The 25,132-nt window shown below is 53.0% G+C and overlaps 1 protein-coding gene across 5 annotated transcripts in view; it reads right to left on the minus strand.

Annotated features, from left to right (window-relative positions):
* Positions 1 to 25,132, minus strand: part of scube1 (signal peptide, CUB domain, EGF-like 1) — a 184,672-nt gene that overhangs the window by 53,720 nt on the left and 105,820 nt on the right. For all 5 annotated transcript variants that reach the window (XM_046297396.1, XM_046297395.1, XM_046297394.1 and 2 more), the window contains exons 5-6: positions 6,771 to 6,896; positions 1,577 to 1,693 (exon numbers count right to left, since the gene is read on the minus strand). In XM_046297396.1, the coding sequence (XP_046153352.1) occupies positions 1,577 to 1,693; positions 6,771 to 6,896 (243 nt within the window). The remainder of the gene's footprint in view (positions 1 to 1,576; positions 1,694 to 6,770; positions 6,897 to 25,132) is intronic.

The following is a 25,132-nucleotide window of genomic DNA, read 5'->3' on the forward strand; positions in this document are numbered from 1 at the left end:
TGCGGTCCAACTCCTCCCAAACCATCTCAATTTGGTTGAGGTTGGGGGATTGCGGAGGCCAGGTCATCTGATGCAGCACTCCATCACTCTCCTTCTTGGTCAAATAGCCCTTAAAAAATGACAGTCCCACTAAGCACAAACTAGATGGGATGGCGTATTGCTGCAGAATGTTGTGGTAGCCATGCTGGTTAAGTGTGCCTTGAATTCTAAATAAGTCACAGACAGTGTCACAAGCAAAGCAGCCCACACCATAACACCCCCCTCATGCTTCACGGTGGGAACCACACGTGCAGAGGTCATCAGTTTACCTACTCTGTCTCTCACAAAGACAAGGCAGTTGGAACCAAACATCTCACATTTGGACTCATCAGACCAAAGGACAGATTTCCACCGGTCCAATGTCAATTGGTTGTGTTTCTTGGCCACAGAAAGTCTCTTCTTATTATTGGTGTCCTTTAGTAGTGGTTACAAAGCAGCAATTTGAACATGAAGGCCTGATTCACGCAGTCTCCTCTGAACAATTGATGTTGAGATGTGTCTGTTACTTAAACTCAGTGAAGCATTTATTTGGGCTAAAATCTGAGGTGCAGTTAACTCTAATGAACTTATTCTCTGCAGCAGAGGTAACTCTGGGACTTCCTTTCCTGTGGCGGTCCTCATGAGAGCCAGTTTCATCATAGCACTTGATGGTTTTTGCGACTGCACTTGAGGAAACATTCAAAGTTCTTGACATTTTCTGGATTGACTGACATGCAGGTCTTAAAGTAATGATGGACTGTCATTTCTCTTTGCTTATTTGAGCTGTTCTTGCCATAATATGGACTTGGTCTTTTACCAAATAGGGTTTTCTTCTGTATACACCCCTACCTTGTCACGACACAACTGATTGGCTTAAACGCAGTAAGAAGCAAAGAAATTCAACAAATTAACTTTTAACAAGGCACACCTGTTAATTGAAATGCATTCCAGGTGACTACCTCATGAAGCTGGTTGAGAGAATGCCAAGCGTGTGCAAAGCTGTCATCAAGGTAAAGGGCTAATTTGAAGAATCTCAAATATAAAATAATGGTTACTACATGACTCCATATGTGTTATTTCATAGTTCTGATGTCTTCACTATTATTATACAATGTAGTAAATAGTAACAAATAAAGAAAAACCCTGGAATGAGTAGGTGTGTCCAAACCTTTGACTGGTACTGTATATGATTTGAGAGTATTGAGGAAGATGATTGCTTGAACAAAAGTGTAAAATGTGTGTGTCAATTTAGAGTCTACACTATTATGTATACAAATTGAGGAGAATGTGTGTGCCTCTCTCTCTCTCTCTGTGTGTGTGTGTGTGTGTGTGTGTGTGTGTGTGTGTGTGTGTGTGTGTGTGTGTGTGTGTGTGTGTGTGTGTGTGTGTGTGTGTGTGTGTGTGTGTGTGTGTGTGTGTGTGTGTGTGTGTGTGTGTGTGTGTGTGTGTGTGTGTGTGTGCGTGCTACATAAGTGAGTTTGTGTGCCTGTATGTTTGTGTGTGTGTGTTTGTGGCAGAAACTACTCAAAGAGATGAAGTACAGTCTGTTGTCACTCACCGATGCAGGTCTTGCTGTCTGAGTGCAGTGCGTACTTCTGGTGACAGCCACAAACCGGCCCCACATCCGTATCGTCACACATGTGCTGGCAGCCTCCGTTCCCATAGTTACACGTCACTGGCAACATACAAGGATTGTAAGGGAGTGGTATAGGCCTACACCCCCCCCCTCCACACACACACATACACACACCCTGACTATATACTCAAATACCTTACACCAAAAACAGAAATCTGTTTTTAAGTGCTTGGACAGACATGAATTCACTGTGTGCTGCTTCTTATGATCTTCAGACACAGTCCCCCAACAATAACAGTGAGAAGGCCCCAGAGTACATTCCTAATGTAGGGTAATAAAGTAGCAGAATGTGAGCCGTGACCGGAGCCGGCCTCCCTCTGTTCCCTATACTCTCTGCTCTCTTCATGACAGGTGACATGGGTTCACCAGACACTGGGTTGGACCAGGACACAGAGAGAGATAGCAAGTGAGAGAGATGAGAGAGAGAGAGAGAGAGAGAGAGAGAGAGAGAGAGAGAGAGAGAGAGAGAGAGATAGAGAGAGGGGGAGGGAAAGAGAAGAGGGAGCAAGAGAGAGAGAGAGAGAGAGAGAGAGAATGAAATAATAACATTGAGAGAGAGTTATAGGCAGAATAAAAACAAGGAAGTATTTTTATGGGAGTATAATCATACGTATTGAGACCTGTTAATGTCCCCTGCTCTGATGTTAACAAGCTTGTCCTGGAAGAAGAGAGGGGGAGAAGGGGGGGTGGGTTGGGGAGGAGAAGAGAGAACAAGAGAGAGAGAGAGAGAGAGAGAGAGAGAGAGAGAGAGAGAGAGAGAGAGAGAGAGAGAGAGAGAGAGAGAGAGAGAGCGAGAGAGAGAGAGAAGGAGAGAGAGACATAGACAACCGAAGAGAGGAGCTAAAGCTCATCAAGTCCCCCAGTCAGTCATTGATCAGCGTCTCCAGTCCAACCCAGAGCTTTTATCACAAGTCTACTACAGCACTGCTGAGAGTAGAGTGCGTGTGTGAGTCAGTGTGTGTGTGCGTGTGTGTGTGTGTGTGTGTGTGTGTGTGTGTGTGTGTGTGTGTGTGTGTGTGTGTGTGTGTGTGTGTGTGTGTGTGTGTGTGTGTGTGTGTGTGTGTGTGTGTGCGTGCGTGCGTGTGTGTGTGTCAGTGTGTGTGCTACAACTCCGCTACAGCCGACACTCCGCTGCCGAGCATTCCTCTTCACACCGCAAATGAAATACTAACGTTCCGACTCCTAACAAACCCTCTTCCTCTACAGTCGGTGGGACACGTTATAAAGTTTTTAAGCAGGACAAAATGTGTTACCAAATAAAATGTAACTAATAAAAAGCGTATTTTCCCCTCCTGAATTACTGTGAGTTGAATTTAAATTCCATGGCTCAGGTCGCTCAGCGCACAGGATGAAAATAATATGATGGGACGTTTAAAAAAAAACATCCTTAATATACTTTCATGAAGGTTCAGATTGTATTACATCTGGCTACTGAATGTATCATTTTCTGGCCTCAGTGATAGCTGGAGTATAAATCAATTCTGAAAACCCACTGCAGTTGTTAGCTAGTGCAGCCTGCCTCTCGCAGCGTGGTGCTATCTAAGCAATTGGGGATGATGTGTTCTAGGAGATACTGGTGAGGCAGAGCACACTCCCTGAGAGAGAGAGAAACATATATATACATATAGAAATATATATATACACACAGTTGAAGTCGGAAGTTTACATACACTTAGGTGGAGTCATTAAAACCCGTTTTTCAACCACTCCACAGATGTATGGTTAACAAACTATAGGTTTGGCAAGTCGGTTAGGACATCCACTTTGTGCATGACACAAGTCATTTTTCCAACAATTGTTTACAGACAGATTATTTCACTTATAATTCACTGTATCACAATTCCAGTGGATCAGATGTTTACATACACTACGTTGACTGTGCCTTTAAATAGCTTGGAAAATTCCAGAAAATTATGTCATGGCTTTAAAAGCTTCTGATAGGCTAACTGACATCATTTGAGTCAATTGGAGGTGTAGCTGTGGATGTATTTCAAGGCCTACCTTCAAACTCAGTGCCTCTTTGCTTGACATCATGGGAAAATCAAATGAAATCAGCTAAGACCTCAGAAAAACAATTGTAGACCTCCACAAGTCTGGTTCATCTTTAGGAGCAATTTCCAAACACCTGAAGGTACCACTGTACAAACAATAATACGCAAGTATAAACACCATGGGACCACGCAGCCGTCATACCGTTCAGGAAGGAGATGCATTCTGTATCCTAGAGATGAATGTACTTTGGGGACGAATAGTGCAAATCAATCCCAGAACAACAGCAAAGGACCTTTTGAAGATGCTGGAGGAAACAGGTACAAAATAATATATATCCATAGTAAAACAAATTCTATATCAACATAACCTGAAAGGCCGCTCAGCAAGAAAGAAGCCACTGCTCCAAAACCGCCATAAAAAAGCCAGACGACGGTTTGCAACTGCACATGGGGACAAAGATCAAACTTTTTGTAGAAATGTACTCTGGTCTGAATAAACAAAAATAGAATTGTTTGGCCATAATGACCATTGTTGTGTTTGGAGGAAAAAGGGGGATGCTTGCAAGCCGAAGAACACCATCCCAACCGTGAAGCACGGGGGTGGCAGCATCATGTTGTGGGGGTGCTTTGCTGCATGAGGGTCTGGTGCACTTCACAAAATTGATGACATCATGAGAAGGAAAATTATGTGGATTTATTGAAGGCAGGTTTGTAGGCCTCCTTGCTTGCACACACTTTTTCAGTTCTGCTCACAACTTTTCTATAGGATTGAGGTCAGGGCTTTGTGATGGCCATTCCAATACCTTGACTTTATTGTCATTAAGCCATTTAGCCAAAACTTCAGAAGTACGCTTGGGGTTATTGTCCATTTGGAAGACCCATTTGCGACCAAGCTTTAACTTGTGTCTTGAGATTTTGCTTCAATATATCCACATAATTTTCCTTCTCATGATGCCATCTATTTTGTGAAGTGCACCAGTCCCTCCTGCAGCAAAGCATCCCCACAACATGATGCTGCCACCACCGTGCTTCACGGTTGGGATGGTGTTCTTCTAACCCACTGGAATTGTGATACAGTGAGTTATAAGTGAAATAATCTGTCTGTAAACAATTGTTGGAAACATTACTTGTGTCATGCACAAAGTAGATTTCCTAACTGACTTGCCAAAACTATAGTTTGTTAACAACACATTTGTGGAGTGTTTTAATGACTCCACCTAAGTGCATGTAAACTTCCGACTTCATCTGTATATACACTGCTCAAAAAAAACACAAAAATAACACTAAACTAACACATCCTAGATCTGAATGAATGAAATATTCTTATTAAATACGTTTTCCTTTACATAGTTGAATGTGCTGACAACAAAATCACATAAACATTATCAATGGAAATCAAATTTATCAACCCATGGAGGTCTGGATTTGGAGTCACACTCAAAATTAAAGTTGAAAACCACACTACAGGCTGATCCAACTTTGATGTAATGTCCTTAAAACAAGTCAAAATGAGGCTCAGTAGTGTGTGTGGCCTCCACGTGCCTGTATGACCTCCCTACAATGTCTGGGCATGCTCCTAATGAGATGGCGGATGGTCTCCTGAGGGATCTCCTTCCAGACCTGGACTAAAGCATCCGCCAACTCCTGGACAATCTGTGGTGCAACGTGGTGTTCGTGGATGGAGCGAGACATGATGACCCAGATGTGCTCAATTGGATTCAGGTCTGGGGAACGGGCAGGCCAGTCCATAGCATCAATGCCTTCCTCTTGCAGGAACTGCTGACACACTCCAGCCACATGGGGTCTAGCATTGTCTTGCATTAGGAGGAACCCAGGGCCAACCGCACCAGCATATGGTCTCACAAGGGGTCTGAGGATCTCATCTCAGTACCTAATGGCAGTCAGGCTACCTCTGGCGAGTACATGGAGGGCTGTGCGGCCCCCCAAAGAAATGCCACCCCACACCATGACTGACCCACCGCCAAACCGGTCATGCTGGAGGATGTTGCAGGCAGCAGAACGTTCTCCACAGTGTCTCCAGACTCTGTCACATCTGTCACATGTGCTCAGTGTGAACCTGCTTTCATCTGTGAAGAGCACAGGGCGCCAGTGGCGAATTTGCCAATCTTGGTGTTCTCTGACAAATGCCAAACGTCCTGCACGGTGTTGGGCTGTAAGCACAACCCCCACCTGTGGACATCTGGCCCTCATACCACCCTCATGGAGTCTGTTTCTGACCGTTTGAGCAGACACATGCACATTTGTGACCTGCTGGAGGTCATTTTGCAGGGCTCTGGCAGTGCTCCTCCTGCTCCTCCTTGCACAAAGGCAGAGGTAGCGGTCCTGCTGCTGGGTTGTTGCCCTCTTACGGCCTCCTCCACGTCTCCTGATGTACTGGCCTGTCTCCTGGTAGCGCCTCCATGCTCTGGACACTACGCTGACAGACACAGCAAACCTTCTTGCCACAGCTTGCATTGATGTGCCATCCTGGATGAGCTGCACTACCTGAGCCACTTGTGTGGGTTGTAGACTCCGTCTCATGCTACCACTAAAGTGAAAGCACCGCCAGCATTCAAAAGTGACCAAAACATCAGCCAGGAAGCATTGGAACTGAGAAGTGGTCTGTGGTCACCACCTGCAGAACCACTCCTTTCTTGGGGGTGTCTTGCTAATTGCCTATAATTTCTACCTGTTGTCTATTCCATTTGCACAACAGCATGTGAAATGTATTGTCAATCAGTGTTGCTTCCTAAGTGGACAGTTTGATTTCACAGAAGTGTGATTGACTTGGAGTTATATTGTGTTGTTTAAGTGTTCCCTTTATTTATTGAGCAGTGTATATAGAGAGCGAGAGAAAAAGAGAGGGAGAGAGAGAGAGAGAGAGAGAGAGAGAGAGAGAGAGACAGAGAGAGACAGAGAGAGACAGAGAGAGACAGAGAGAGAGAGAGACAGAGAGAATAACACAACAACACGGTTGGAACACAGAACTACAATTTATGGCTTTGAACTTGGCTCTGGAGTGGGTGACTCCAACCGGAACCACTGTCCAAAGCTCTCATGTATAATTCACCACAGGGCTGTTTAGGGCCCCTAGGGTGGAGTGATAGCCCGTGGAGGGTACGTACATGTACAGTCTCTCTGGTTCTTTGCCAGCTCGAACCCGGGCCGGCACTCGCAAGCCACGCCCCCCTTAGGGGTCTCCCTGCAGATGTGGGCGCAGCCGTGGTCCTTGTTCATGCAGTTCATTCCATCTGTGGAGGGAGAGAGACGGAGGGAGATGGAGGGAGATGGAGGGAGAGAGACGGAGGGAGATGGAGGGAGAGGGAGAGAGGGAGAGAGAGAGAGAGGTAGAGAGGGAGAGAGGGAGAGAGAGAAAGAGAGAGAGAGAGAGAGAGAGAGAGAGAGAGAGAGAGAGAGAGAGAGAGAGAGAGAGAGAGAGAGAGAGAGAGAGAGAGTGAAAGACAAATCATATTAGTGGTAGATGGGTCTGTAGTTGAGGACCAAAGGTCTTTGTAGGAGCCCTGCAAGGTTAATCAGATGACTGTCTGATTTGGATAATCCTACAGCCACATGTGACAGAGGAGAACGAGACATGCTAGAAAACATTGATGGGTAATGGTTGCAAAATTCTGTGATCTTTCAATACATTTTCTGGTTTTCCAGAAATCCTGGTTGGGGGGTTCTGGATGTCCTACTTATTCCCTCCTGATTCTGGGAGTCCTCCAACTGGGATTGCTGGAAAACCAGGGAATTTATTGAAAGTTCCCTGAATGTTGAAACCCTATTGATGGGGTCATAACCATGTCTGACTGATTGACTGATGGGTTACGAGCCTGGCAGACAACAGTTGGACTAGTGGGCTGATGGGAGAAGGGCTATTTAAACATCCTCATTCACAACAATGAAGGGGGTGAAGTTCCATCGCCATCACAAACAGACTACAGACTCCTCGAGAGTGATGTGCTGTGAGTTTTTCATGAGCAAAATAAATGTGTCTGTCTGTCTGTCTGTCTGTCTGTCTGTCTGTCTGTCTGTCTGTCTGTCTGTCTGTCTGTCTGTCTGTCTGTCTGTCTGTCTGTCTGTCTGTCTGTCTGTCTGTCTGTCTGTCTGTCTGTCTGTCTGTCTGTCTGTCTGTCTGTCTGTCTGTCTGTCTGTCTGTGTCTGTGTGTGTGTGTTTGTGTGTGTGTGACAAGAGACAGGCGTGAGGGGGAGAGAGGGACGGGGGCTTATCAAACGGATGCCTTGGACCCCAATGTTTTCCTTCCCTAATTGCACAAAGCCAGTTTCATGCTCTCTGACTTCCTGGCTGAGTGCACTGAGGGTCAGGGGAACAAGGATAACACCTTAAAGAGCTGCTCCCAAACACATATTCAAAACGCACAAACATACACACACACACACACACATGCACACACATGCATGCACACACACACGCACGCATGCACACACACACACACACAGTCAAGTCCCAGTCAGAGAGCATATGCCAAGATCAATTAAGCCAAGTGTTAATTTAATGATTCGACACAGTTCAACTCCATCCTCCCCCCAATCCTCCTCTCCTCTCCTCCCTCCACCGTTCAGTGGTGATCTGAGGTTATTTCCTGTCAGTCTTAGTGGCTGTACATCCCATCCCCTTCTATCTTCCACCCGTTTGACTTCAGCCCCGGCCCATTGATTCACAAAGCAGCAATGTTATGCTGGTGAATGAGGACCCAAAAGCGACTTAACGAAAACAGAGTCTTTATTCCAGTATTTGACAAAAGTGATAATCCTGGATATTATCAAGGTGAAAACAAAACAGGAAAACTGAAATCTACTCGTCAGTAGAGAGGACTGACTGGAGACTCGACCATAGACTGCAGGTTGCTTCGGGAAGGCACCGGCCGTAGCAGACCTAGACACCTGCTCACACGCAGCATCTGAAGAAGGTAAAACACGACAGGGCGAGACAAGGACACAGAACAGCGAACATCATACAAGGATCCGACAAGGACAGAAGCGGAAAACAGAGGGAGAAATAGGGGCTCTAATCAGAGGGCAAAATAGGGGACAGGTGTGAAAAGAGTAAATGAGGTAGTTAGGAGAATGAGGAACAGCTGGGAGCAGGAACGGAACGATAGAGAGAGAGAGCGAGAGAGGGAGAGAGGGAGGGGAAGAGAGGGATAGAAAGAGGGAAAGAACCTAATAAGACCAGCAGAGGGAAACGAATAGAAGGGAAGCACAGAGACAAGACATGATAACCAATGACAAAACATGACAAGCAAGGCGCGCTAATAACTTAAATGGCCCTGTATTTACATCTTCATTAGAGGGGAGATGAGGGGGGAGAACAGAAGAGACTTTGGGGGCCCGGACTCTCCAGAGAGGAGTGGAGCAGGAAAACGCAGCCAAAGATATCATTAGGATCCGGGAAGGGCCTGGAAAATTTACACAGAACGTTTGAGAATATTTTGGAATTTCTCCTCGTCGGGAGCAGGGATCAGATGATGAATGTCTTACGTGTGTGTGAGTGTGTGATGAGTGATGAGTGTAAGTATGAGTGTGGGCGAGCACGTCAAAGTTACTTAGACACCTAGATGTTCTTAAAAGAAACTATATTTTTCAAAATAAAATCCCAAATGATCATTAAGTTGACATGTCGGGCAGAAGAAAAGAGAGATGGATGAAGAGAGAGGGAGGGCACTAAGAGGATGAAGAGAGAGGGAGTGCACTAAGAGGATGAAGAGAGAGGGAGGGCACTAAGAGGATGAAGAGAGAGGGAGTGCACTAAGAGGATGAAGAGAGAGGGAGTGCACTAAGAGGATGAAGAGAGAGGGAGGGCACTAAGAGGATGAAGAGAGAGGGAGTGCACTAAGAGGATGAAGAGAGAGGGAGTGCACTAAGAGGATGAAGAGAGAGGGAGGGTACTAGAGGATGAAGAGAGAGGGAGGGCACTAAGAGGATGAAGAGAGAGGGAGGGTACTAAGATGATGAAGAGAGAGGGAGGGTACTAAGATGATGAAGAGAGAGGGAGGGTACTAAGATGATGAAGAGAGAGGGAGGGTACTAAGATGATGAAGAGAGAGGGAGGGCACTAAGAGGATGAAGAGAGAGGGAGGGTACTAAGATGATGAAGAGAGAGGGAGGGTACTAAGATGATGAAGAGAGAGGGAGGGCACTAAGAGGATGAAGAGAGAGGGAGGGTACTAAGATGATGAAGAGAGAGGGAGGGCACTAAGAGGATGAAGAGAGAGGGAGGGTACTAAGATGATGAAGAGAGAGGGAGGGTACTAAGATGATGAAGAGAGAGGGAGGGCACTAAGAGGATGAAGAGAGAGGGAGGGTACTAAGAGGATGAAGAGAGAGGGAGGGTACTAGAGGATGAAGAGAGAGGGAGGGCACTAAGAGGATGAAGAGAGAGGGAGGGTACTAAGAGGATGAAGAGAGAGGGAGGGCACTAAGAGGATGAAGAGAGAGGGAGGGTACTAAGAGGATGAAGAGAGAGGGAGGGCACTAAGAGGATGAAGAGAGAGGGAGGGTACTAAGAGGATGAAGAGAGAGGGAGGGCACTAAGATGATGAAGAGAGAGGGAGGGTACTAAGATGATGAAGAGAGAGGGAGGGCACTAAGAGGATGAAGAGAGAGGGAGGGCACTAAGAGGATGAAGAGAGAGGGAGGGCACTAAGAGGATGAAGAGAGAGGGAGGGTACTAAGAGGATGAAGAGAGAGGGAGGGCACTAAGAGGATGGAGAGAGAGGGAGGGCACTAAGAGGATGAAGAGAGAGGGAGGGCACTAAGAGGATGAAGAGAGAGGGAGGGTACTAAGAGGATGAAGAGAGAGGGAGGGCACTAAGAGGATGAAGAGAGAGGGAGGGCACTAAGAGGATGAAGAGAGAGGGAAGGCACTAAGAGGATGTAGAGAGAGGGAGTGCACTAAGAGGATGAAGAGAGAGGGGGAGTGAGTCCTCCTCTAAAGAAAACATCCCTGGGACTTCAACACCCACGGAATGCATTCTCTCACAAGGGACGTTTACCAAGACAAAACCACCGTCCCCCCGTCCTCCCCCCAGACACCCCCTCCACTACATCCTGGTCCTCTCCAAAACCCTCAAAGAGCACTGGGCAGCCCTTTCTGGATTTCTTTTTGTGGTGTGGTGAGAGTAACAGTCCCTGGGGGCCCTTCATGTGCCTCATTAGGGGTCCAAAGTATCTCCTTGGATAGGGGTGCAAGGAGTCCCCTTTACAGACAAGTCTAACACTACCATCCTAAAGCATCTCCTTTCTAAAGACTCAATCTGAAAGATTTCCAACTCATCCAAGGTGTTCAGGCGACACGGTGGAAAAATGGAACGAATAAATGCTACATTTTCATATATGTGGAGTGAAATGTAAAGTTACACTTGTTCCTGTACAATCAATGTATTGTGGTTTATGTAAGTGCATACATTTCACATTTGTGGAAAAGGAATATCGGTGGCCACCTCAACCCAGAGCCCCCACAACACAACAGTTGACAAGATATACGCTGTAGCTGTTTTAAAAAACTACATTCAGAAGAAAGAAGTGTGTACAACTTGTTTTTTTATATATTTTTTTACTTTATTTAACCAGGCAGGTCAGTTAAGAACACATTCTTATTTTCAATGACGGCCTGGGAACAGTGGGTTAACTGCCTGTTCAGGGGCAGAACGACAGATTTGTACCTTGTCAGCTCGGGGGTTTGAACTCGCAAACTTCCGGTTACTAGTCCAACGCTCTAACCACTAGGCTACTTCATCTATAGTCAATTTAAACTTGGGTGAAGTCAAAATAAAACTGGGAAAGAGAGAAGGTGGAGAGGGACCCCTGGACTCAGCACAATCTGTCCTGAAACAGCAAACAGAGCCGAGGGCCACCTGGGCCTTGAGCTCCGCTGGCCTCTCTATAGGCACAATGTGATGAGATGGCTGGCTGGAGGAAGGCCTGGGAGGGAGGCAACTGAAATGTTCAGTTATCAAACCTGAAGTCCCAACGTGACGGGCCGATAAACGTTCTACCCACAACACATGTCGAGCTCTGACAAACTCTGTTTGTGCTAAACGCCAATGACAGACAGAGAGGGGGTGTGGGGGAGGGAGGGAGGGAGGGAGAAAGAGAGACAGACAGAGAGGGGGTGTGGGGGGAGGGAGGGAAGGAGAAAGAGAGACAGACAGAGAGGGGGTGTGGGGGAGGGAGGGAAGGAGAAAGAGAGACAGACAGAGAGGGGGGTGGGGGAGGGAGGGAAGGAGAAAGAGAGACAGACAGAGAGGGGGTGTGGGGGAGGGAGGGAAGGAGAAAGAGAGACAGACAGAGAGGGGGGTGTGGGGAGGGAGGGAAGGAGAAAGAGAGACAGATAGAGAGGGGGTGTGGGGGAGGGAGGGAAGGAGAAAGAGAGACAGACAGAGAGGGGGGTGTGGGGGGAGGGAGGGAAGGAGAAAGAGAGACAGATAGAGAGGGGGGTGTAGGGAGGCAGGGAAGGAGAAAGAGAGACAGACAGAGAGGGGGTGTGGGGGAGGGAGGGAAGGAGAAAGAGAGACAGACAGAGAGGGGGTGTGGGGGAGGGAGGGAAGGAGAAAGAGAGACAGATAGAGAGGGGGTGTGGGGGAGGGAGGGAAGGAGAAAGAGAGACAGACAGAGAGGGGGGTGGGGGAGGGAGGGAAGGAGAAAGAGAGACAGACAGAGAGGGGGTGTGGGGGAGGGAGGGAAGGAGAAAGAGAGACAGACAGAGAGGGGGTGTGGGGGAGGGAGGGAAGGAGAAAGAGAGACAGACAGAGAGGGGGTGTGGGGGAGGGAGGGAAGGAGAAAGAGAGACAGACAGAGAGGGGTGTGGGGGAGGGAGGGAAGGAGAAAGAGAGACAGACAGAGAGGGGGTGTGGGGGAGGGAGGGAATGAGAAAGAGAGACAGACAGAGAGGGGGTGTGGGGGAGGGAGGGAAGGAGAAAGAGAGACAGACAGAGAGGGGGTGTGGGGGAGGGAGGGAAGGAGAAAGAGAGACAGACAGAGAGGGGGGTGGGGGGAGGGAGGGAGGGAAGGAGAAATAGAGACAGACAGAGAGGGGGGTGTGGGGGAGGGAGGGAAGGAGAAAGAGAGACAGACAGAGAGGGGGTGTGGGGGAGGGAGGGAAGGAGAAAGAGAGACAGACAGAGAGGGGGTGGGGGGAGGGAGGGAAGGAGAAAGAGAGACAGACAGAGAGGGGGTGTGGGGGAGGGAGGGAAGGAATGAGAAACAGAGACAGACGGAGAGGGGGTGTGGGGAAGAAGGAGAAAGAGAGATAGACAGAGAGGGGGGTGTGGGGGAGGGAGGGAAGGAGAAAGAGAGACAGATAGAGAGGGGGGTGTGGGGGAGGGAGGGAAGGAATGAGAAACAGAGACAGACGGAGAGGGGGTGTGGGGGAGGGAGAGAAGGAGAAAGAGAGATAGACAGAGAGGGGGGTGTGGGGGAGGGAGGGAAGGAGAAAGAGAGACAGATAGAGAGGGGGGGTGTGGGGGAGGGAGGGAAGGAGAAAGAGAGACAGATAGAGAGGGGGGTGTGGGGGAGGGAGGGAAGGAGAAAGAGAGACAGATAGAGAGGGGGTGTGGGGGAGGGAGGGAAGGAATGAGAAACAGAGACAGACGGACGGGGGGGTGTGGGGGAGGGAGAGAAGGAGAAAGAGAGATAGACAGAGAGGGGGTGTGGGGGAGGGAGAGAAAGAGAAAGAGAGACAGATAGAGAGGGGGTGTGGGGGAGGGAGGGAAGGAAGGAGAAAGAGAGACAGATAGAGAGGGAGGTGTGGGGGAGGGAGGGAAGGAGGGAGGGAAGGAAGGAGAAAGAGAGACAGACAGAGAGGGGGTGTGGGGGAGGGAGGGAAGGAGAAAGAGAGACAGATAGAGAGGGGGGTGTGGGGGAGGGAGGGAAGGAGAAAGAGAGACAGACAGAGAGGGGGGTGTGGGGGAGGGAGGGAAGGAGAAAGAGAGACAGACAGAGAGGGGGTGTGGGGGAGGGAGGGAAGGAGAAAGAGAGACAGACAGAGAGGGGGTGTGGGGGAGGGAGGGAAGGAATGAGAAACAGAGACAGACGGAGAGGGGGTGTGGGGGAGGGAGAGAAGGAGAAAGAGAGATAGACAGAGAGGGGGGTGTGGGGGGAGGGAGGGAAGGAGAAAGAGAGACAGACAGAGAGGGGGTGTGGGGGAGGGAGGGAAGGAGAAAGAGAGACAGACAGAGAGGGGGTGTGGGGGAGGGAGGGAAGGAGAAAGAGAGACAGACAGAGAGGGGGGTGGGGGAGGGAGGGAAGGAGAAAGAGAGACAGACAGAGAGGGGGTGTGGGGGAGGGAGGGAAGGAGAAAGAGAGACAGACAGAGAGGGGGGTGTGGGGGAGGGAGGGAAGGAATGAGAAACAGAGACAGACGGAGAGGGGGTGTGGGGGAGGGAGAGAAGGAGAAAGAGAGATAGACAGAGAGGGGTGTGTGGGGGAGGGAGGGAAGGAGAAAGAGAGACAGATAGAGAGGGGGGTGTGGGGGAGGGAGGGAAGGAGAAAGAGAGACAGATAGAGAGGGGGTGTGGGGGAAGGAGGGAAGGAGAAAGAGAGACAGACAGAGAGGGGGTGTGGGGGAGGGAGGGAAGGAATGAGAAACAGAGACAGACGGAGAGGGGGTGTGGGGGAGGGAGAGAAGGAGAAAGAGAGATAGACAGAGAGGGGGTGTGGGGGAGGGAGAGAAAGAGAGACAGATAGAGAGGGGGTGTGGGGGAGGGAGGGAAGGAGAAAGAGAGACAGACAGAGAGGGGGTGGGGGAGGGAGGGAAGGAGAAAGAGAGACAGGCAGAGAGGGGGGTGTGGGGGAGGGAGGAAAGGAGAAAGAGAGACAGACAGAGAGGGGGTGTGGGGGAGGGAGGGAAGGAGAAAGAGAGACAGACAGAGAGGGGGTGTGGGGGAGGGAGGGAAGGAGAAAGAGAGACAGACAGAGAGGGGGTGTGGGGGAGGGAGGGAAGGAGAAAGAGAGACAGACAGAGAGGGGGTGTGGGGGAGGGAGGGAAGGAGAAAGAGAGACAGACAGAGAGGGGGTGTGGGGGAGGGAGGGAAGGAATGAGAAACAGAGACAGACGGAGAGGGGGTGTGGGGGAGGGAGAGAAGGAGAAAGAGAGATAGACAGAGGGGGGTGTGGGGGGAGGGAGAGAAAGAGAGACAGATAGAGAGGGGGTGTGGGGGGAGGGAGGGAAGGAGAAAGAGAGACAGATAGAGAGGGGTGTGGGGGAGGGAGGGAAGGAGAAAGAGAGACAGACAGAGAGGGGGTGTGGGGGGAGGGAGGGAAGGAGAAAGAGAGACAGATAGAGAGGGGGGGTGTAGGGAGGCAGGGAAGGAGAAAGAGAGACAGACAGAGAGGGGGGTGTGGGGGAGGGAGGGAAGGAGAAAGAGAGACAGACAGAGAGGGGGTGTGGGGAGGGAGGGAAGGAGAAAGAGAGACAGATAGAGAGGGGGTGTGGGGGAGGGAGGGAAGGAGAAAGAGAGACAGACAGAGAGGGGGTGTGGGGGAGGGAGGGAAGGAGAAAGAGAGACAGACAGAGAGGGGGTGTGGGGGAGGGAGGGAAGGAGAAAGAGAGACAGACAGAGAGGGGGTGTGGGGGAGGGAGGGAAGGAGAAAGAGAGACAGACAGAGAGGGGGTGTGGGGGAGGGAGGGAAGGAGAAAGAGAGACAGACAGAGAGGGGTGTGGGGGAGGGAGGGAAGGAGAAAGAAAGACAGACAGAGAGGGGTGTGGGGGAGGGAGGGAATGAGAAAGAGAGACAGACAGAGAGGGGTTGTGGGGGGAGGGAGGGAAGGAGAAAGAGAGACAGACAGAGAGGGGGTGTGGGGGAGGGAGGGAAGGAGAAAGAGAGACAGACAGAGAGGGGGTGGGGGGAGGGAGGGAGGGAAGGAGAAATAGAGACAGACAGAGAGGGGGGTGTGGGGGAGGGAGGGAAGGAGAAAGAGAGACAGACAGAGAGGGGGTGTGGGGGAGGGAGGGAAGGAGAAAGAGAGACAGACAGAGAGGGGGTGTGGGGGAGGGAGGGAAGGAGAAAGAGAGACAGACAGAGAGGGGGGTGGGGGAGGGAGGGAAGGAATGAGAAACAGAGACAGACGGAGAGGGGGTGTGGGGGAAGAAGGAGAAAGAGAGATAGACAGAGGGGGGGTGTGGGGGAGGGAGGGAAGGAGAAAGAGAGACAGATAGAGAGGGGGTGTGGGGGGAGGGAGGGAAGGAATGAGAAACAGAGACAGACGGAGAGGGGTGTGGGGGAGGGAGAGAAGGAGAAAGAGAGATAGACAGAGAGGGGGTGTGGGGGAGGGAGGGAAGGAGAAAGAGAGACAGATAGAGAGGGGGTGTGGGGGAGGGAGGGAAGGAGAAAGAGAGACAGATAGAGAGGGGGTGTGGGGGAGGGAGGGAAGGAGAAAGAGAGACAGATAGAGAGGGGGTGTGGGGGAGGGAGGGAAGGAATGAGAAACAGAGACAGACGGAGGGGGGTGTGGGGGAGGGAGAGAAGGAGAAAGAGAGATAGACAGAGAGGGGGTGTGGGGGAGGGAGAGAAAGAGAAAGAGAGACAGATAGAGAGGGGGTGTGGGGGAGGGAGGGAAGGAAGGAGAAAGAGAGACAGATAGAGAGGGAGGTGTGGGGGAGGGAGGGAAGGAGGGAGGGAAGGAAGGAGAAAGAGAGACAGACAGAGAGGGGGTGTGGGGGAGGGAGGGAAGGAGAAAGAGAGACAGATAGAGAGGGGGTGTGGGGGAGGGAGGGAAGGAGAAAGAGAGACAGACAGAGAGGGGGTGTGGGGGAGGGAGGGAAGGAGAAAGAGAGACAGACAGAGAGGGGGTGTGGGGGAGGGAGGGAAGGAGAAAGAGAGACAGACAGAGAGGGGGTGTGGGGGAGGGAGGGAAGGAATGAGAAACAGAGACAGACGGAGAGGGGGTGTGGGGGAGGGAGAGAAGGAGAAAGAGAGATAGACAGAGAGGGGGTGTGGGGGAGGGAGGGAAGGAGAAAGAGAGACAGACAGAGAGGGGGGTGTGGGGGAGGGAGGGAAGGAGAAAGAGAGACAGACAGAGAGGGGGGTGTGGGGGAGGGAGGGAAGGAGAAAGAGAGACAGACAGAGAGGGGGGTGTGGGGGAGGGAGGGAAGGAGAAAGAGAGACAGACAGAGAGAGGGGGTGTGGGGGAGGGAGGGAAGGAGAAAGAGAGACAGACAGAGAGGGGGGTGTGGGGGAGGGAGGGAAGGAATGAGAAACAGAGACAGACGGAGAGGGGTGTGGGGGAGGGAGAGAAGGAGAAAGAGAGATAGACAGAGAGGGGGGTGTGGGGGAGGGAGGAAAGGAGAAAGAGAGACAGACAGAGAGGGGGTGTGGGGGAGGGAGGGAAGGAGAAAGAGAGACAGACAGAGAGGGGGTGTGGGGGAGGGAGGGAAGGAGAAAGAGAGACAGACAGAGAGAGGGGGTGTGGGGGAGGGAGGGAAGGAGAAAGAGAGACAGACAGAGAGGGGGTGTGGGGGAGGGAGGGAAGGAATGAGAAACAGAGACAGACGGAGAGGGGGTGTGGGGGAGGGAGAGAAGGAGAAAGAGAGATAGACAGAGAGGGGGTGTGGGGGAGGGAGAGAAAGAGAGACAGATAGAGAGGGGGTGTGGGGGGGGAGGGAAGGAGAAAGAGAGACAGATAGATAGAGAGGGAGGTGTGGGGGGAGGGAGGGAAGGAGGGAGGGAAGGAAGGAAGGAGAAAGAGAGAGACAGAGAGGGGGTGTGGGGGAGGGAGGGAAGGAGAAAGAGAGACAGATAGAGAGGGGGTGTGGGGGATGGATGGAAGGAAGGAGAAAGAGACAGATAGAGAGGGGGGTGTGGGGGAGGGAGAGAAGGAGAAAGAGAGACAGATAGAGAGGGGTGTGGGGGAGGAAGGGAAGGAAGGAGAAAGAGAGACAGATAGAGAGGGGGGTGTGGGGGAGAGGGGAAGGAAGGAAGGAGAAAGAGAGACAGACAGAGAGGGGGTGTGGGGGAGGGAGGGAATGAGAAACAGAGACAGACAGAGAGGGGGTGTGGGGGAGGGAGAGAAGGAGAAAGAGAGATAGACAGAGAGGGGGTGGGGGAGGGAGAGAAAGAGAAAGAGAGACAGATAGAGAGGGGTGTGGGGGGGATGGAGGGAAGGAAGGAGAAAGAGACAGATAGAGAGGGGGTGTGGGGGAGGGAGAGAAGGAGAAAGAGAGACAGACAGAGAGGGGGTGTGGGGGAGGGAGAGAAGGAGAAAGAGAGACAGATAGAGAGGGGTGTGGGGGAGGGAGGGAAGGAATGAGAAACAGAGACAGACGGAGAGGGGGTGTGGGGGAGGGAGAGAAGGAGAAAGAGAGATAGACAGAGAGGGGGGTGGGGGAGGGAGGGAAGGAAGGAATGAGAAACAGAGACAGACGGAGAGGGGTGTGGGGGAGGGAGAGAAGGAGAAAGAGAGATAGACAGAGAGGGGGGTGTGGGGGAGGGAGAGAAGGAATGAGAAACAGAGACAGACGGAGAGGGGTGTGGGGGAGGGAGGGAAGGAATGAGAAACAGAGACAGACGGAGAGGGGGTGTGGGGGAGGGAGAGAAGGAGAAAGAGAGATAGACAGAGAGGGGGTGTGGGGGAGGGAGAGAAAGAGAAAGAGAGACAGATAGAGAGGGGGTTTTGGGGAGGGAGGGAAGGAAGGAGAAAGAGAGACAGATAGAGAGGGAGGTGTGGGGGAGGGAGGGAAGGAAGGAGAAAGAGAGACAGACAGAGGGGGTGTGGGGGGAGGGAGGGAAGGAGAAAGAGAGATAGACAGAGAGGTGGGGGGGGGTGGGGGAGGGAGGGAAGGAATGAAAAACAGAGACAGACAGAGAGGGGGTGTGGGGGAGCGAGAGAAGGAGAAAGAGAGATAGACAGAGAGTGGGGTGTGGGGGAGGGAGAGAAAGAAAAAGAGAGACAGATAGAGAGGGGGTGTGGGGGAGGGAGGGAAGGAAGGAGAAAGAGAGACAGATAGAGAGGGAGGTGTGGGGGAGGGAGGGAAGGAGGGAGGGAAGGAGAAAGAGAGACAGACAGAGAGGGGGTGTGGGGGAGGGAGGGAAGGAGAAAGAGAGACGGATAGAGAGGGGGTGGGGGATGGAGGGAAGGAAGGAGAAAGAGACAGATAGAGAGGGGGTGTGGGGGAGGGAGAGAAGGAGAAAGAGAGACAGACAGAGAGGGGGGTGTGGGGGAGGGAGAGAAGGAGAAAGAGAGACAGATAGAGAGGGGGTGTGGGGGAGGGAGGGAAGGAATGAGAAACAGAGACAGACGGAGAGGGGGTGTGGGGGAGGGAGAGAAGGAGAAAGAGAGATAGACAGAGAGGGGGGGGTGTGGGGGAGGGAGGGAAGGAAGGAATGAGAAACAGAGACAGACGGAGAGGGGTGTGGGGGAGGGAGAGAAGGAGAAAGAGAGATAGACAGAGAGGGGGTGTGGGGGAGGGAGAGAAGGAATGAGAAACAGAGACAGACGGAGAGGGGGTGTGGGGGAGGGAGGGAAGGAATGAGAAACAGAGACAGACAGAGAGGGGTGTGGGGGAGGGAGAGAAGGAGAAAGAGAGATAGACAGAGAGGGGGTGTGGGGGAGGGAGAGAAAGAGAAAGAGAGACAGATAGAGAGGGGGTTTTGGGGAGGGAGGGAAGGAAGGAGAAAGAGAGACAGATAGAGAGGGAGGTGTGGGGGAGGGAGGGGAAGGAGAAAGAGAGACAGATAGAGAGGGGGTGTGGGGGATGGAGGGAAGGAAGGAGAAAGAGAGACAGACAGAGAGGGGGGTGTGGGGGAGGGAGGGAAGGAGAAAGAGAGACAGATAGAGAGGGGGTGTGGGGGAGGGAGAGAAGGAGAAAGATAAACAGATAGAGAGGGGGTGTGGGGGAGGGAGAGAAGGAGAAAGAGAGACAGATAGAGAGGGGGTGTGGGGGGAGGGAGGGAGAAAGAGAGACAGACAGACGGGGTGTGGGGGAGGGAGGGCAGGAGAAAGAGAGGGGGTGTGGGGGAGGGAGAGAAGGAGAAAGAGAGACAGATAGAGAGGGGGGTGTGGGGGAGGGAGGGAAGGAGAAAGATAGACAGACAGAGAGGGAGTGTGTGGGGGGAAGGAAGGAAGGAGAAAGAGAGACAGATAGAGAGGGGGTGTGGGGGAGGGAGGGAAGGAGAAAGAGAGACAGATAGAGAGGGGGTGTGGGGGAGGGAGGGAAGGAGAAAGAGACAGATAGAGAGGGGGTGTGGGGGAGGGAAAGAAGGAGAAAGAGACAGATAGAGAGGGGGTGTAGGGAGGCAGGGAAGGAGAAAGAGAGACAGACAGAGAGGGGTTGTGGGGGAGGGAGGGAATGAGAAAGAGAGACAGATAGAGAGGGGGTGTGGGGGAGGGAAGGAGAGACAGATAGAGAGGGGGGTGTGGGGGAGGGAGGGAAGGAGAAAGATAGACAGACAGAGAGGGAGTGTGGGGGAAGGAAGGAAGGAGAAAGAGAGACAGATAGAGAGGGGTGTGGGGGAGGGAGAGAAGGAGAAAGAGAGACAGATAGAGAGGGGGTGTGGGGGAGGGAGGGAAGGAGAAAGAGAGACAGATAGAGAGGGGGGTGTGGGGGAGGGCGGGAAGGAGAAAGATAGACAGACAGAGAGGGGGTGTGGGGGAGGGAGAGAAGGAGAAAGAGAGACAGATAGAGAGGGGGGTGGGGGAGGCAGGGATGGAGAAAGAGAGACAGATAGAGAGGGGTGTGGGGGAGGGAGAGAAGGAGAAAGAGAGACAGATAGAGAGGGGTGTGGGGGAGGGAGGGAGAAAGAGAGACAGACAGAGGGGGTGTGGGGGAGGGAGGGCAGGAGAAAGAGAGGGGGGTGTGGGGGAGGGAGAGAAGGAGAAAGAGAGACAGATAGAGAGGGGTGTGGGGGAGGGAGGGAAGGAAGGAGAAAGACAGATAGAGGGCGTGTGGGGGAGGGAGAGAAGGAGAAAGAGACAGACAGAGAGGGGTGTGGGGGAGGGAGAGAAGGAGAAAGAGAGACAGATAGAGAGGGGGGGTGGGGAAGGGAAAGAAGGAGAAAGAGACAGATAGAGAGGGGGGTGGGGGAGGCAGGGAAGGAGAAAGAGAGACAGACAGAGAGGGGGGTGTGGGGGAGGGAGGGAAGGAGAAAGAGACAGATAGAGAGGGGGGGAGGGAGGCAGGGAAGGAGAAAGAGACAGACAGAGAGGGGTGTGGGGGAGGGAGGGAAGGAGAAAGATAGACAGACAGAGAGGGAGTGTGTGGGGGGAAGGAAGGAAGGAGAAAGAGAGACAGATAGAGAGGGGGTGTGGGGGAGGGAGAGAAGGAGAAAGAGAGACAGATAGAGAGGGGGGTGTGGGGGAGGGAGGGAAGGAGAAAGAGAGACAGATAGAGAGGGGGGTGTCGGGGAGGGCGGGAAGGAGAAAGAGAGACAGACAGAGAGGGGGTGTGGGGGAGGGAGAGAGGGAGAAAGAGAGACAGATAGAGAGGGGGAGTGGGGGAGGCAGGGATGGAGAAAGAGACAGATAGAGAGGGGGTGTAGGGGAGGGAGGGAAGGAGAAAGATAGACAGACAGAGAGGGAGTGTGTGGGGGAAGGAAGGAAGGAGAAAGAGAGACAGATAGAGAGGGGGTGTGGGGGAGGGAGAGAAGGAGAAAGAGAGACAGATAGAGGGGGGTGTGGGGGAGGGAGGGAAGGAGAAAGAGAGACAGAGAGGGGGGTGTGGGGGAGGGAGGGAGAAAGAGAGACAGACAGAGATGGGGGTGTGGGGGAAGGAGAGAAGGAGAAAGAGAGACAGATAGAGAGGGGGTGTCGGGAGGGAGGGAAGGAGAAAGAGAGAGACAGAGAGGGGGTGTGGGGGAAGGAGAAAGAGAGACAGGCAGAGAGGGGGTGTGGGGGAGGGAGGGAAGGAAGTAAGGAGAAAGAGAGACAGACAGAGAGGGGGTGTGGGGGAGGGAGGGAAGGAGAAAGAGAGACAGATAGAGAGGGGGTGTGGGGTAGGGAGAGAAGGAGAAAGAGAAACAGATAGAGAGGGGGTGTGGGGGAGGGAGGGAAGGAGAACGACAGACAGAGAGGGGGTGTGGGGGAGGGAGAAAAGGAGAAAGAGAGAGACAGAGAGGGCGGTGTGGGGGAGGGAGAGAAGGAGAAAGAGAGACAGGCAGAGAGGGGTGTGGGGGATGGAGGGAAGGAAGGAGAAAGAGAGACAGATAGAGAGGGGATGTGGGGGAGGGAAGGAGAGAGGCAGATAGAGAGGGGGTGTGGGGGGAGGGAGGGAAGGAAGGAGAAAGAGAGACAGATAGAGAGAGGGTGTGGGGTGGGAGAGAAGGAGAAAGACAGACAGATAGAGAGGGGGTGTGGGGTAGGGAGGGAAGGAGAAAGAGAGACAGATAGAGAGGGGGGTGTGGGGGAGGGAGGGAAGGAAAAAGATAGACAGACAGAGAGGGGGTGGGGGAGGGAGGGAAGGAGAAAGAGAGACAGATAGAGAGGGGGGTGTGGGGGGAGGGAGGGACAGAGAAAGAGAGACAGACAGAGGGGGTGTGGGGGAGGGAGGGCAGGAGAAAGAGAGGGGGTGTGGGGGAGGGAGGGAAGGAGGGAAGGAGAAAGAGAGACAGATAGAGAGGGGTGTGGGGGAGGGTGAGAAGGAGAAAGAGAGACAGATAGAGAGGGGGTGTGGGGGATGGAGAGAAGGAGAAAGAGAGACAGATAGAGAGGGGGTGTGGGGGAGGGAGAGAAGGAGAAAGAGAGACATATAGAGAGGGGGGGGGGAGGCAGGGAAGGAGAAAGAGAGACAGATAGAGAGGGGGTGTGGGGGAGGGAGAGAAGGAGAAAGAGAGACAGATAGAGAGGGGGTGTGGGGGAGGGAGGGAAGGAGAAAGAGAGAGACAGAGAGGGGTGTGGGGGAGGGAGGGAGAAAGAGAGACAGACAGAGATGGGGGTGTGGGGGAAGGAGAGAAGGAGAAAGAGAGACAGATAGAGAGGGGGGTGTCGGGGGAGGGAGGGAAGGAAGGAGAAAGACAGATAGAGGGCGTGTGGGGGAGGGAAGGAGAGAGACAGATAGAGAGGGGGTGTGGGGGAGGGAGGGAAGGAGAAAGATAAACAGACAGAGGGAGTGTGTGGGGGGAAGGAAGGAAGGAGAAAGAGAGACAGATAGAGAGGGGGTGTGGGGGAGGGAGGGAAGGAATGAGAAACAGAGACAGACGGAGAGGGGGTGTGGGGGAGGGAGAGAAGGAGAAAGAGAGATAGACAGAGAGGGGGGTGTGGGGGAGGGAGGGAAGGAAGGAATGAGAAACAGAGACAGACGGAGAGGGGGGTGGGGGAGGGAGAGAAGGAGAAAGAGAGATAGACAGAGAGGGGGGTGTGGGGGAGGGAGAGAAGGAATGAGAAACAGAGACAGACGGAGAGGGGTGTGGGGGAGGGAGGGAAGGAATGAGAAACAGAGACAGACGGAGAGGGGGTGTGGGGGGGGGAGAGAAGGAGAAAGAGAGATAGTCAGAGAGGGGGGGTGGGGGGAGGGAGAGAAAGAGAAAGAGAGACAGATAGAGAGGGGGTTTTGGGGAGGGAGGGAAGGAAGGAGAAAGAGAGACAGATAGAGAGGGGGGTGTGGGGGAGGGAGGGGAAGGAGAAAGAGAGACAGATAGAGAGGGGGGGTGTCGGGAGGGCGGGAAGGAGAAAGAGAGACAGACAGAGAGGGGGGTGTGGGGGAGGGAGAGAGGGAGAAAGAGAGACAGATAGAGAGGGGGAGTGGGGGAGGGAGGGAAGGAGAAAGATAGACAGACAGAGAGGGAGTGTGTGGGGGGAAGGAAGGAAGGAGAAAGAGAGACAGATAGAGAGGGGGTGTGGGGGAGGGAGAGAAGGAGAAAGAGAGACAGATAGAGGGGGTGTGGGGGGGGAGGGAAGGAGAAAGAGAGACAGAGAGGGGGGTGGGGGGAGGGAGGGAGAAAGAGAGACAGACAGAGATGGGGGTGTGGGGGAAGGAGAGAAGGAGAAAGAGAGACAGATAGAGAGGGGGTGTCGGGGGAGGGAGGGAAGGAGAAAGAGAGAGACAGAGAGGGGGGTGTGGGGGAAGGAGAAAGAGAGACAGGCAGAGAGGGGGTGTGGGGGAGGGAGGGAAGGAAGTAAGGAGAAAGAGAGACAGACAGAGAGGGGGGTGTGGGGGAGGGAGGGAAGGAGAAAGAGAGACAGATAGAGAGGGGGTGTGGGGTAGGGAGAGAAGGAGAAAGAGAAACAGATAGAGAGGGGGTGTGGGGGAGGGAGGGAAGGAGAACGACAGACAGAGAGGGGGTGTGGGGGAGGGAGAAAAGGAGAAAGAGAGAGACAGAGAGGGCGGTGTGGGGGAGGGAGAGAAGGAGAAAGAGAAAGAGAGACAGGCAGAGGGGGTGTGGGGGATGGAGGGAAGGAAGGAGAAAGAGAGACAGATAGAGAGGGGATGTGGGGGAGGGAAGGAGAGAGGCAGATAGAGAGGGGGGTGTGGGGGAGGGAGGGAAGGAAGGAGAAAGAGAGACAGATAGAGAGAGGTGTGGGGGAGGGAGAGAAGGAGAAAGACAGACAGATAGAGAGGGGGTGTGGGGTAGGGAGGGAAGGAGAAAGAGAGACAGATAGAGAGGGGGTGTGGGGGAGGGAGGGAAGGGAAAGATAGACAGACAGAGAGGGGGTGTGGGGGAGGGAGGGAAGGAGAAAGAGAGACAGATAGAGAGGGGGTGTGGGGGAGGGAGGGACAGAGAAAGAGAGACAGACAGAGGGGGTGTGGGGGAGGGAGGGCAGGAGAAAGAGAGGGGTGTGGGGGAGGGAGGGAAGGAGGGAAGGAGAAAGAGAGACAGATAGAGAGGGGGTGTGGGGGAGGGTGAGAAGGAGAAAGAGAGACAGATAGAGAGGGGGTGTGGGGGATGGAGAGAAGGAGAAAGAGAGACAGATAGAGAGGGGGTGTGGGGGAGGGAGAGAAGGAGAAAGAGAGACATATAGAGAGGGGGGGGGGGAGGCAGGGAAGGAGAAAGAGAGACAGATAGAGAGGGGGTGTGGGGGAGGGAGAGAAGGAGAAAGAGAGACAGATAGAGAGGGGGTGTGGGGGAGGGAGGGAAGGAGAAAGAGAGAGACAGAGAGGGGGTGTGGGGGAGGGAGGGAGAAAGAGAGACAGACAGAGATGGGGGTGTGGGGGAAGGAGAGAAGGAGAAAGAGAGACAGATAGAGAGGGGGGTGTCGGGGAGGGAGGGAAGGAAGGAGAAAGACAGATAGAGGGCGTGTGGGGGAGGGAAGGAGAGAGACAGATAGAGAGGGGGGTGTGGGGGAGGGAGGGAAGGAGAAAGATAAACAGACAGAGGGAGTGTGTGGGGGGAAGGAAGGAAGGAGAAAGAGAGACAGATAGAGAGGGGGTGTGGGGGAGGGAGGGAAGGAATGAGATACAGAGACAGACGGAGAGGGGGTGTGGGGGAGGGGAGAGAAGGAGAAAGAGAGATAGACAGAGAGGGGGTGTGGGGGGAGGGAGGGAAGGAAGGAATGAGAAACAGAGACAGACGGAGAGGGGTGTGGGGGAGGGAGAGA

Source organism: Oncorhynchus gorbuscha, linkage group LG14, assembly GCF_021184085.1.
Source record: "Oncorhynchus gorbuscha isolate QuinsamMale2020 ecotype Even-year linkage group LG14, OgorEven_v1.0, whole genome shotgun sequence".
Classification (NCBI taxonomy): Eukaryota; Metazoa; Chordata; class Actinopteri; order Salmoniformes; family Salmonidae; genus Oncorhynchus; species Oncorhynchus gorbuscha.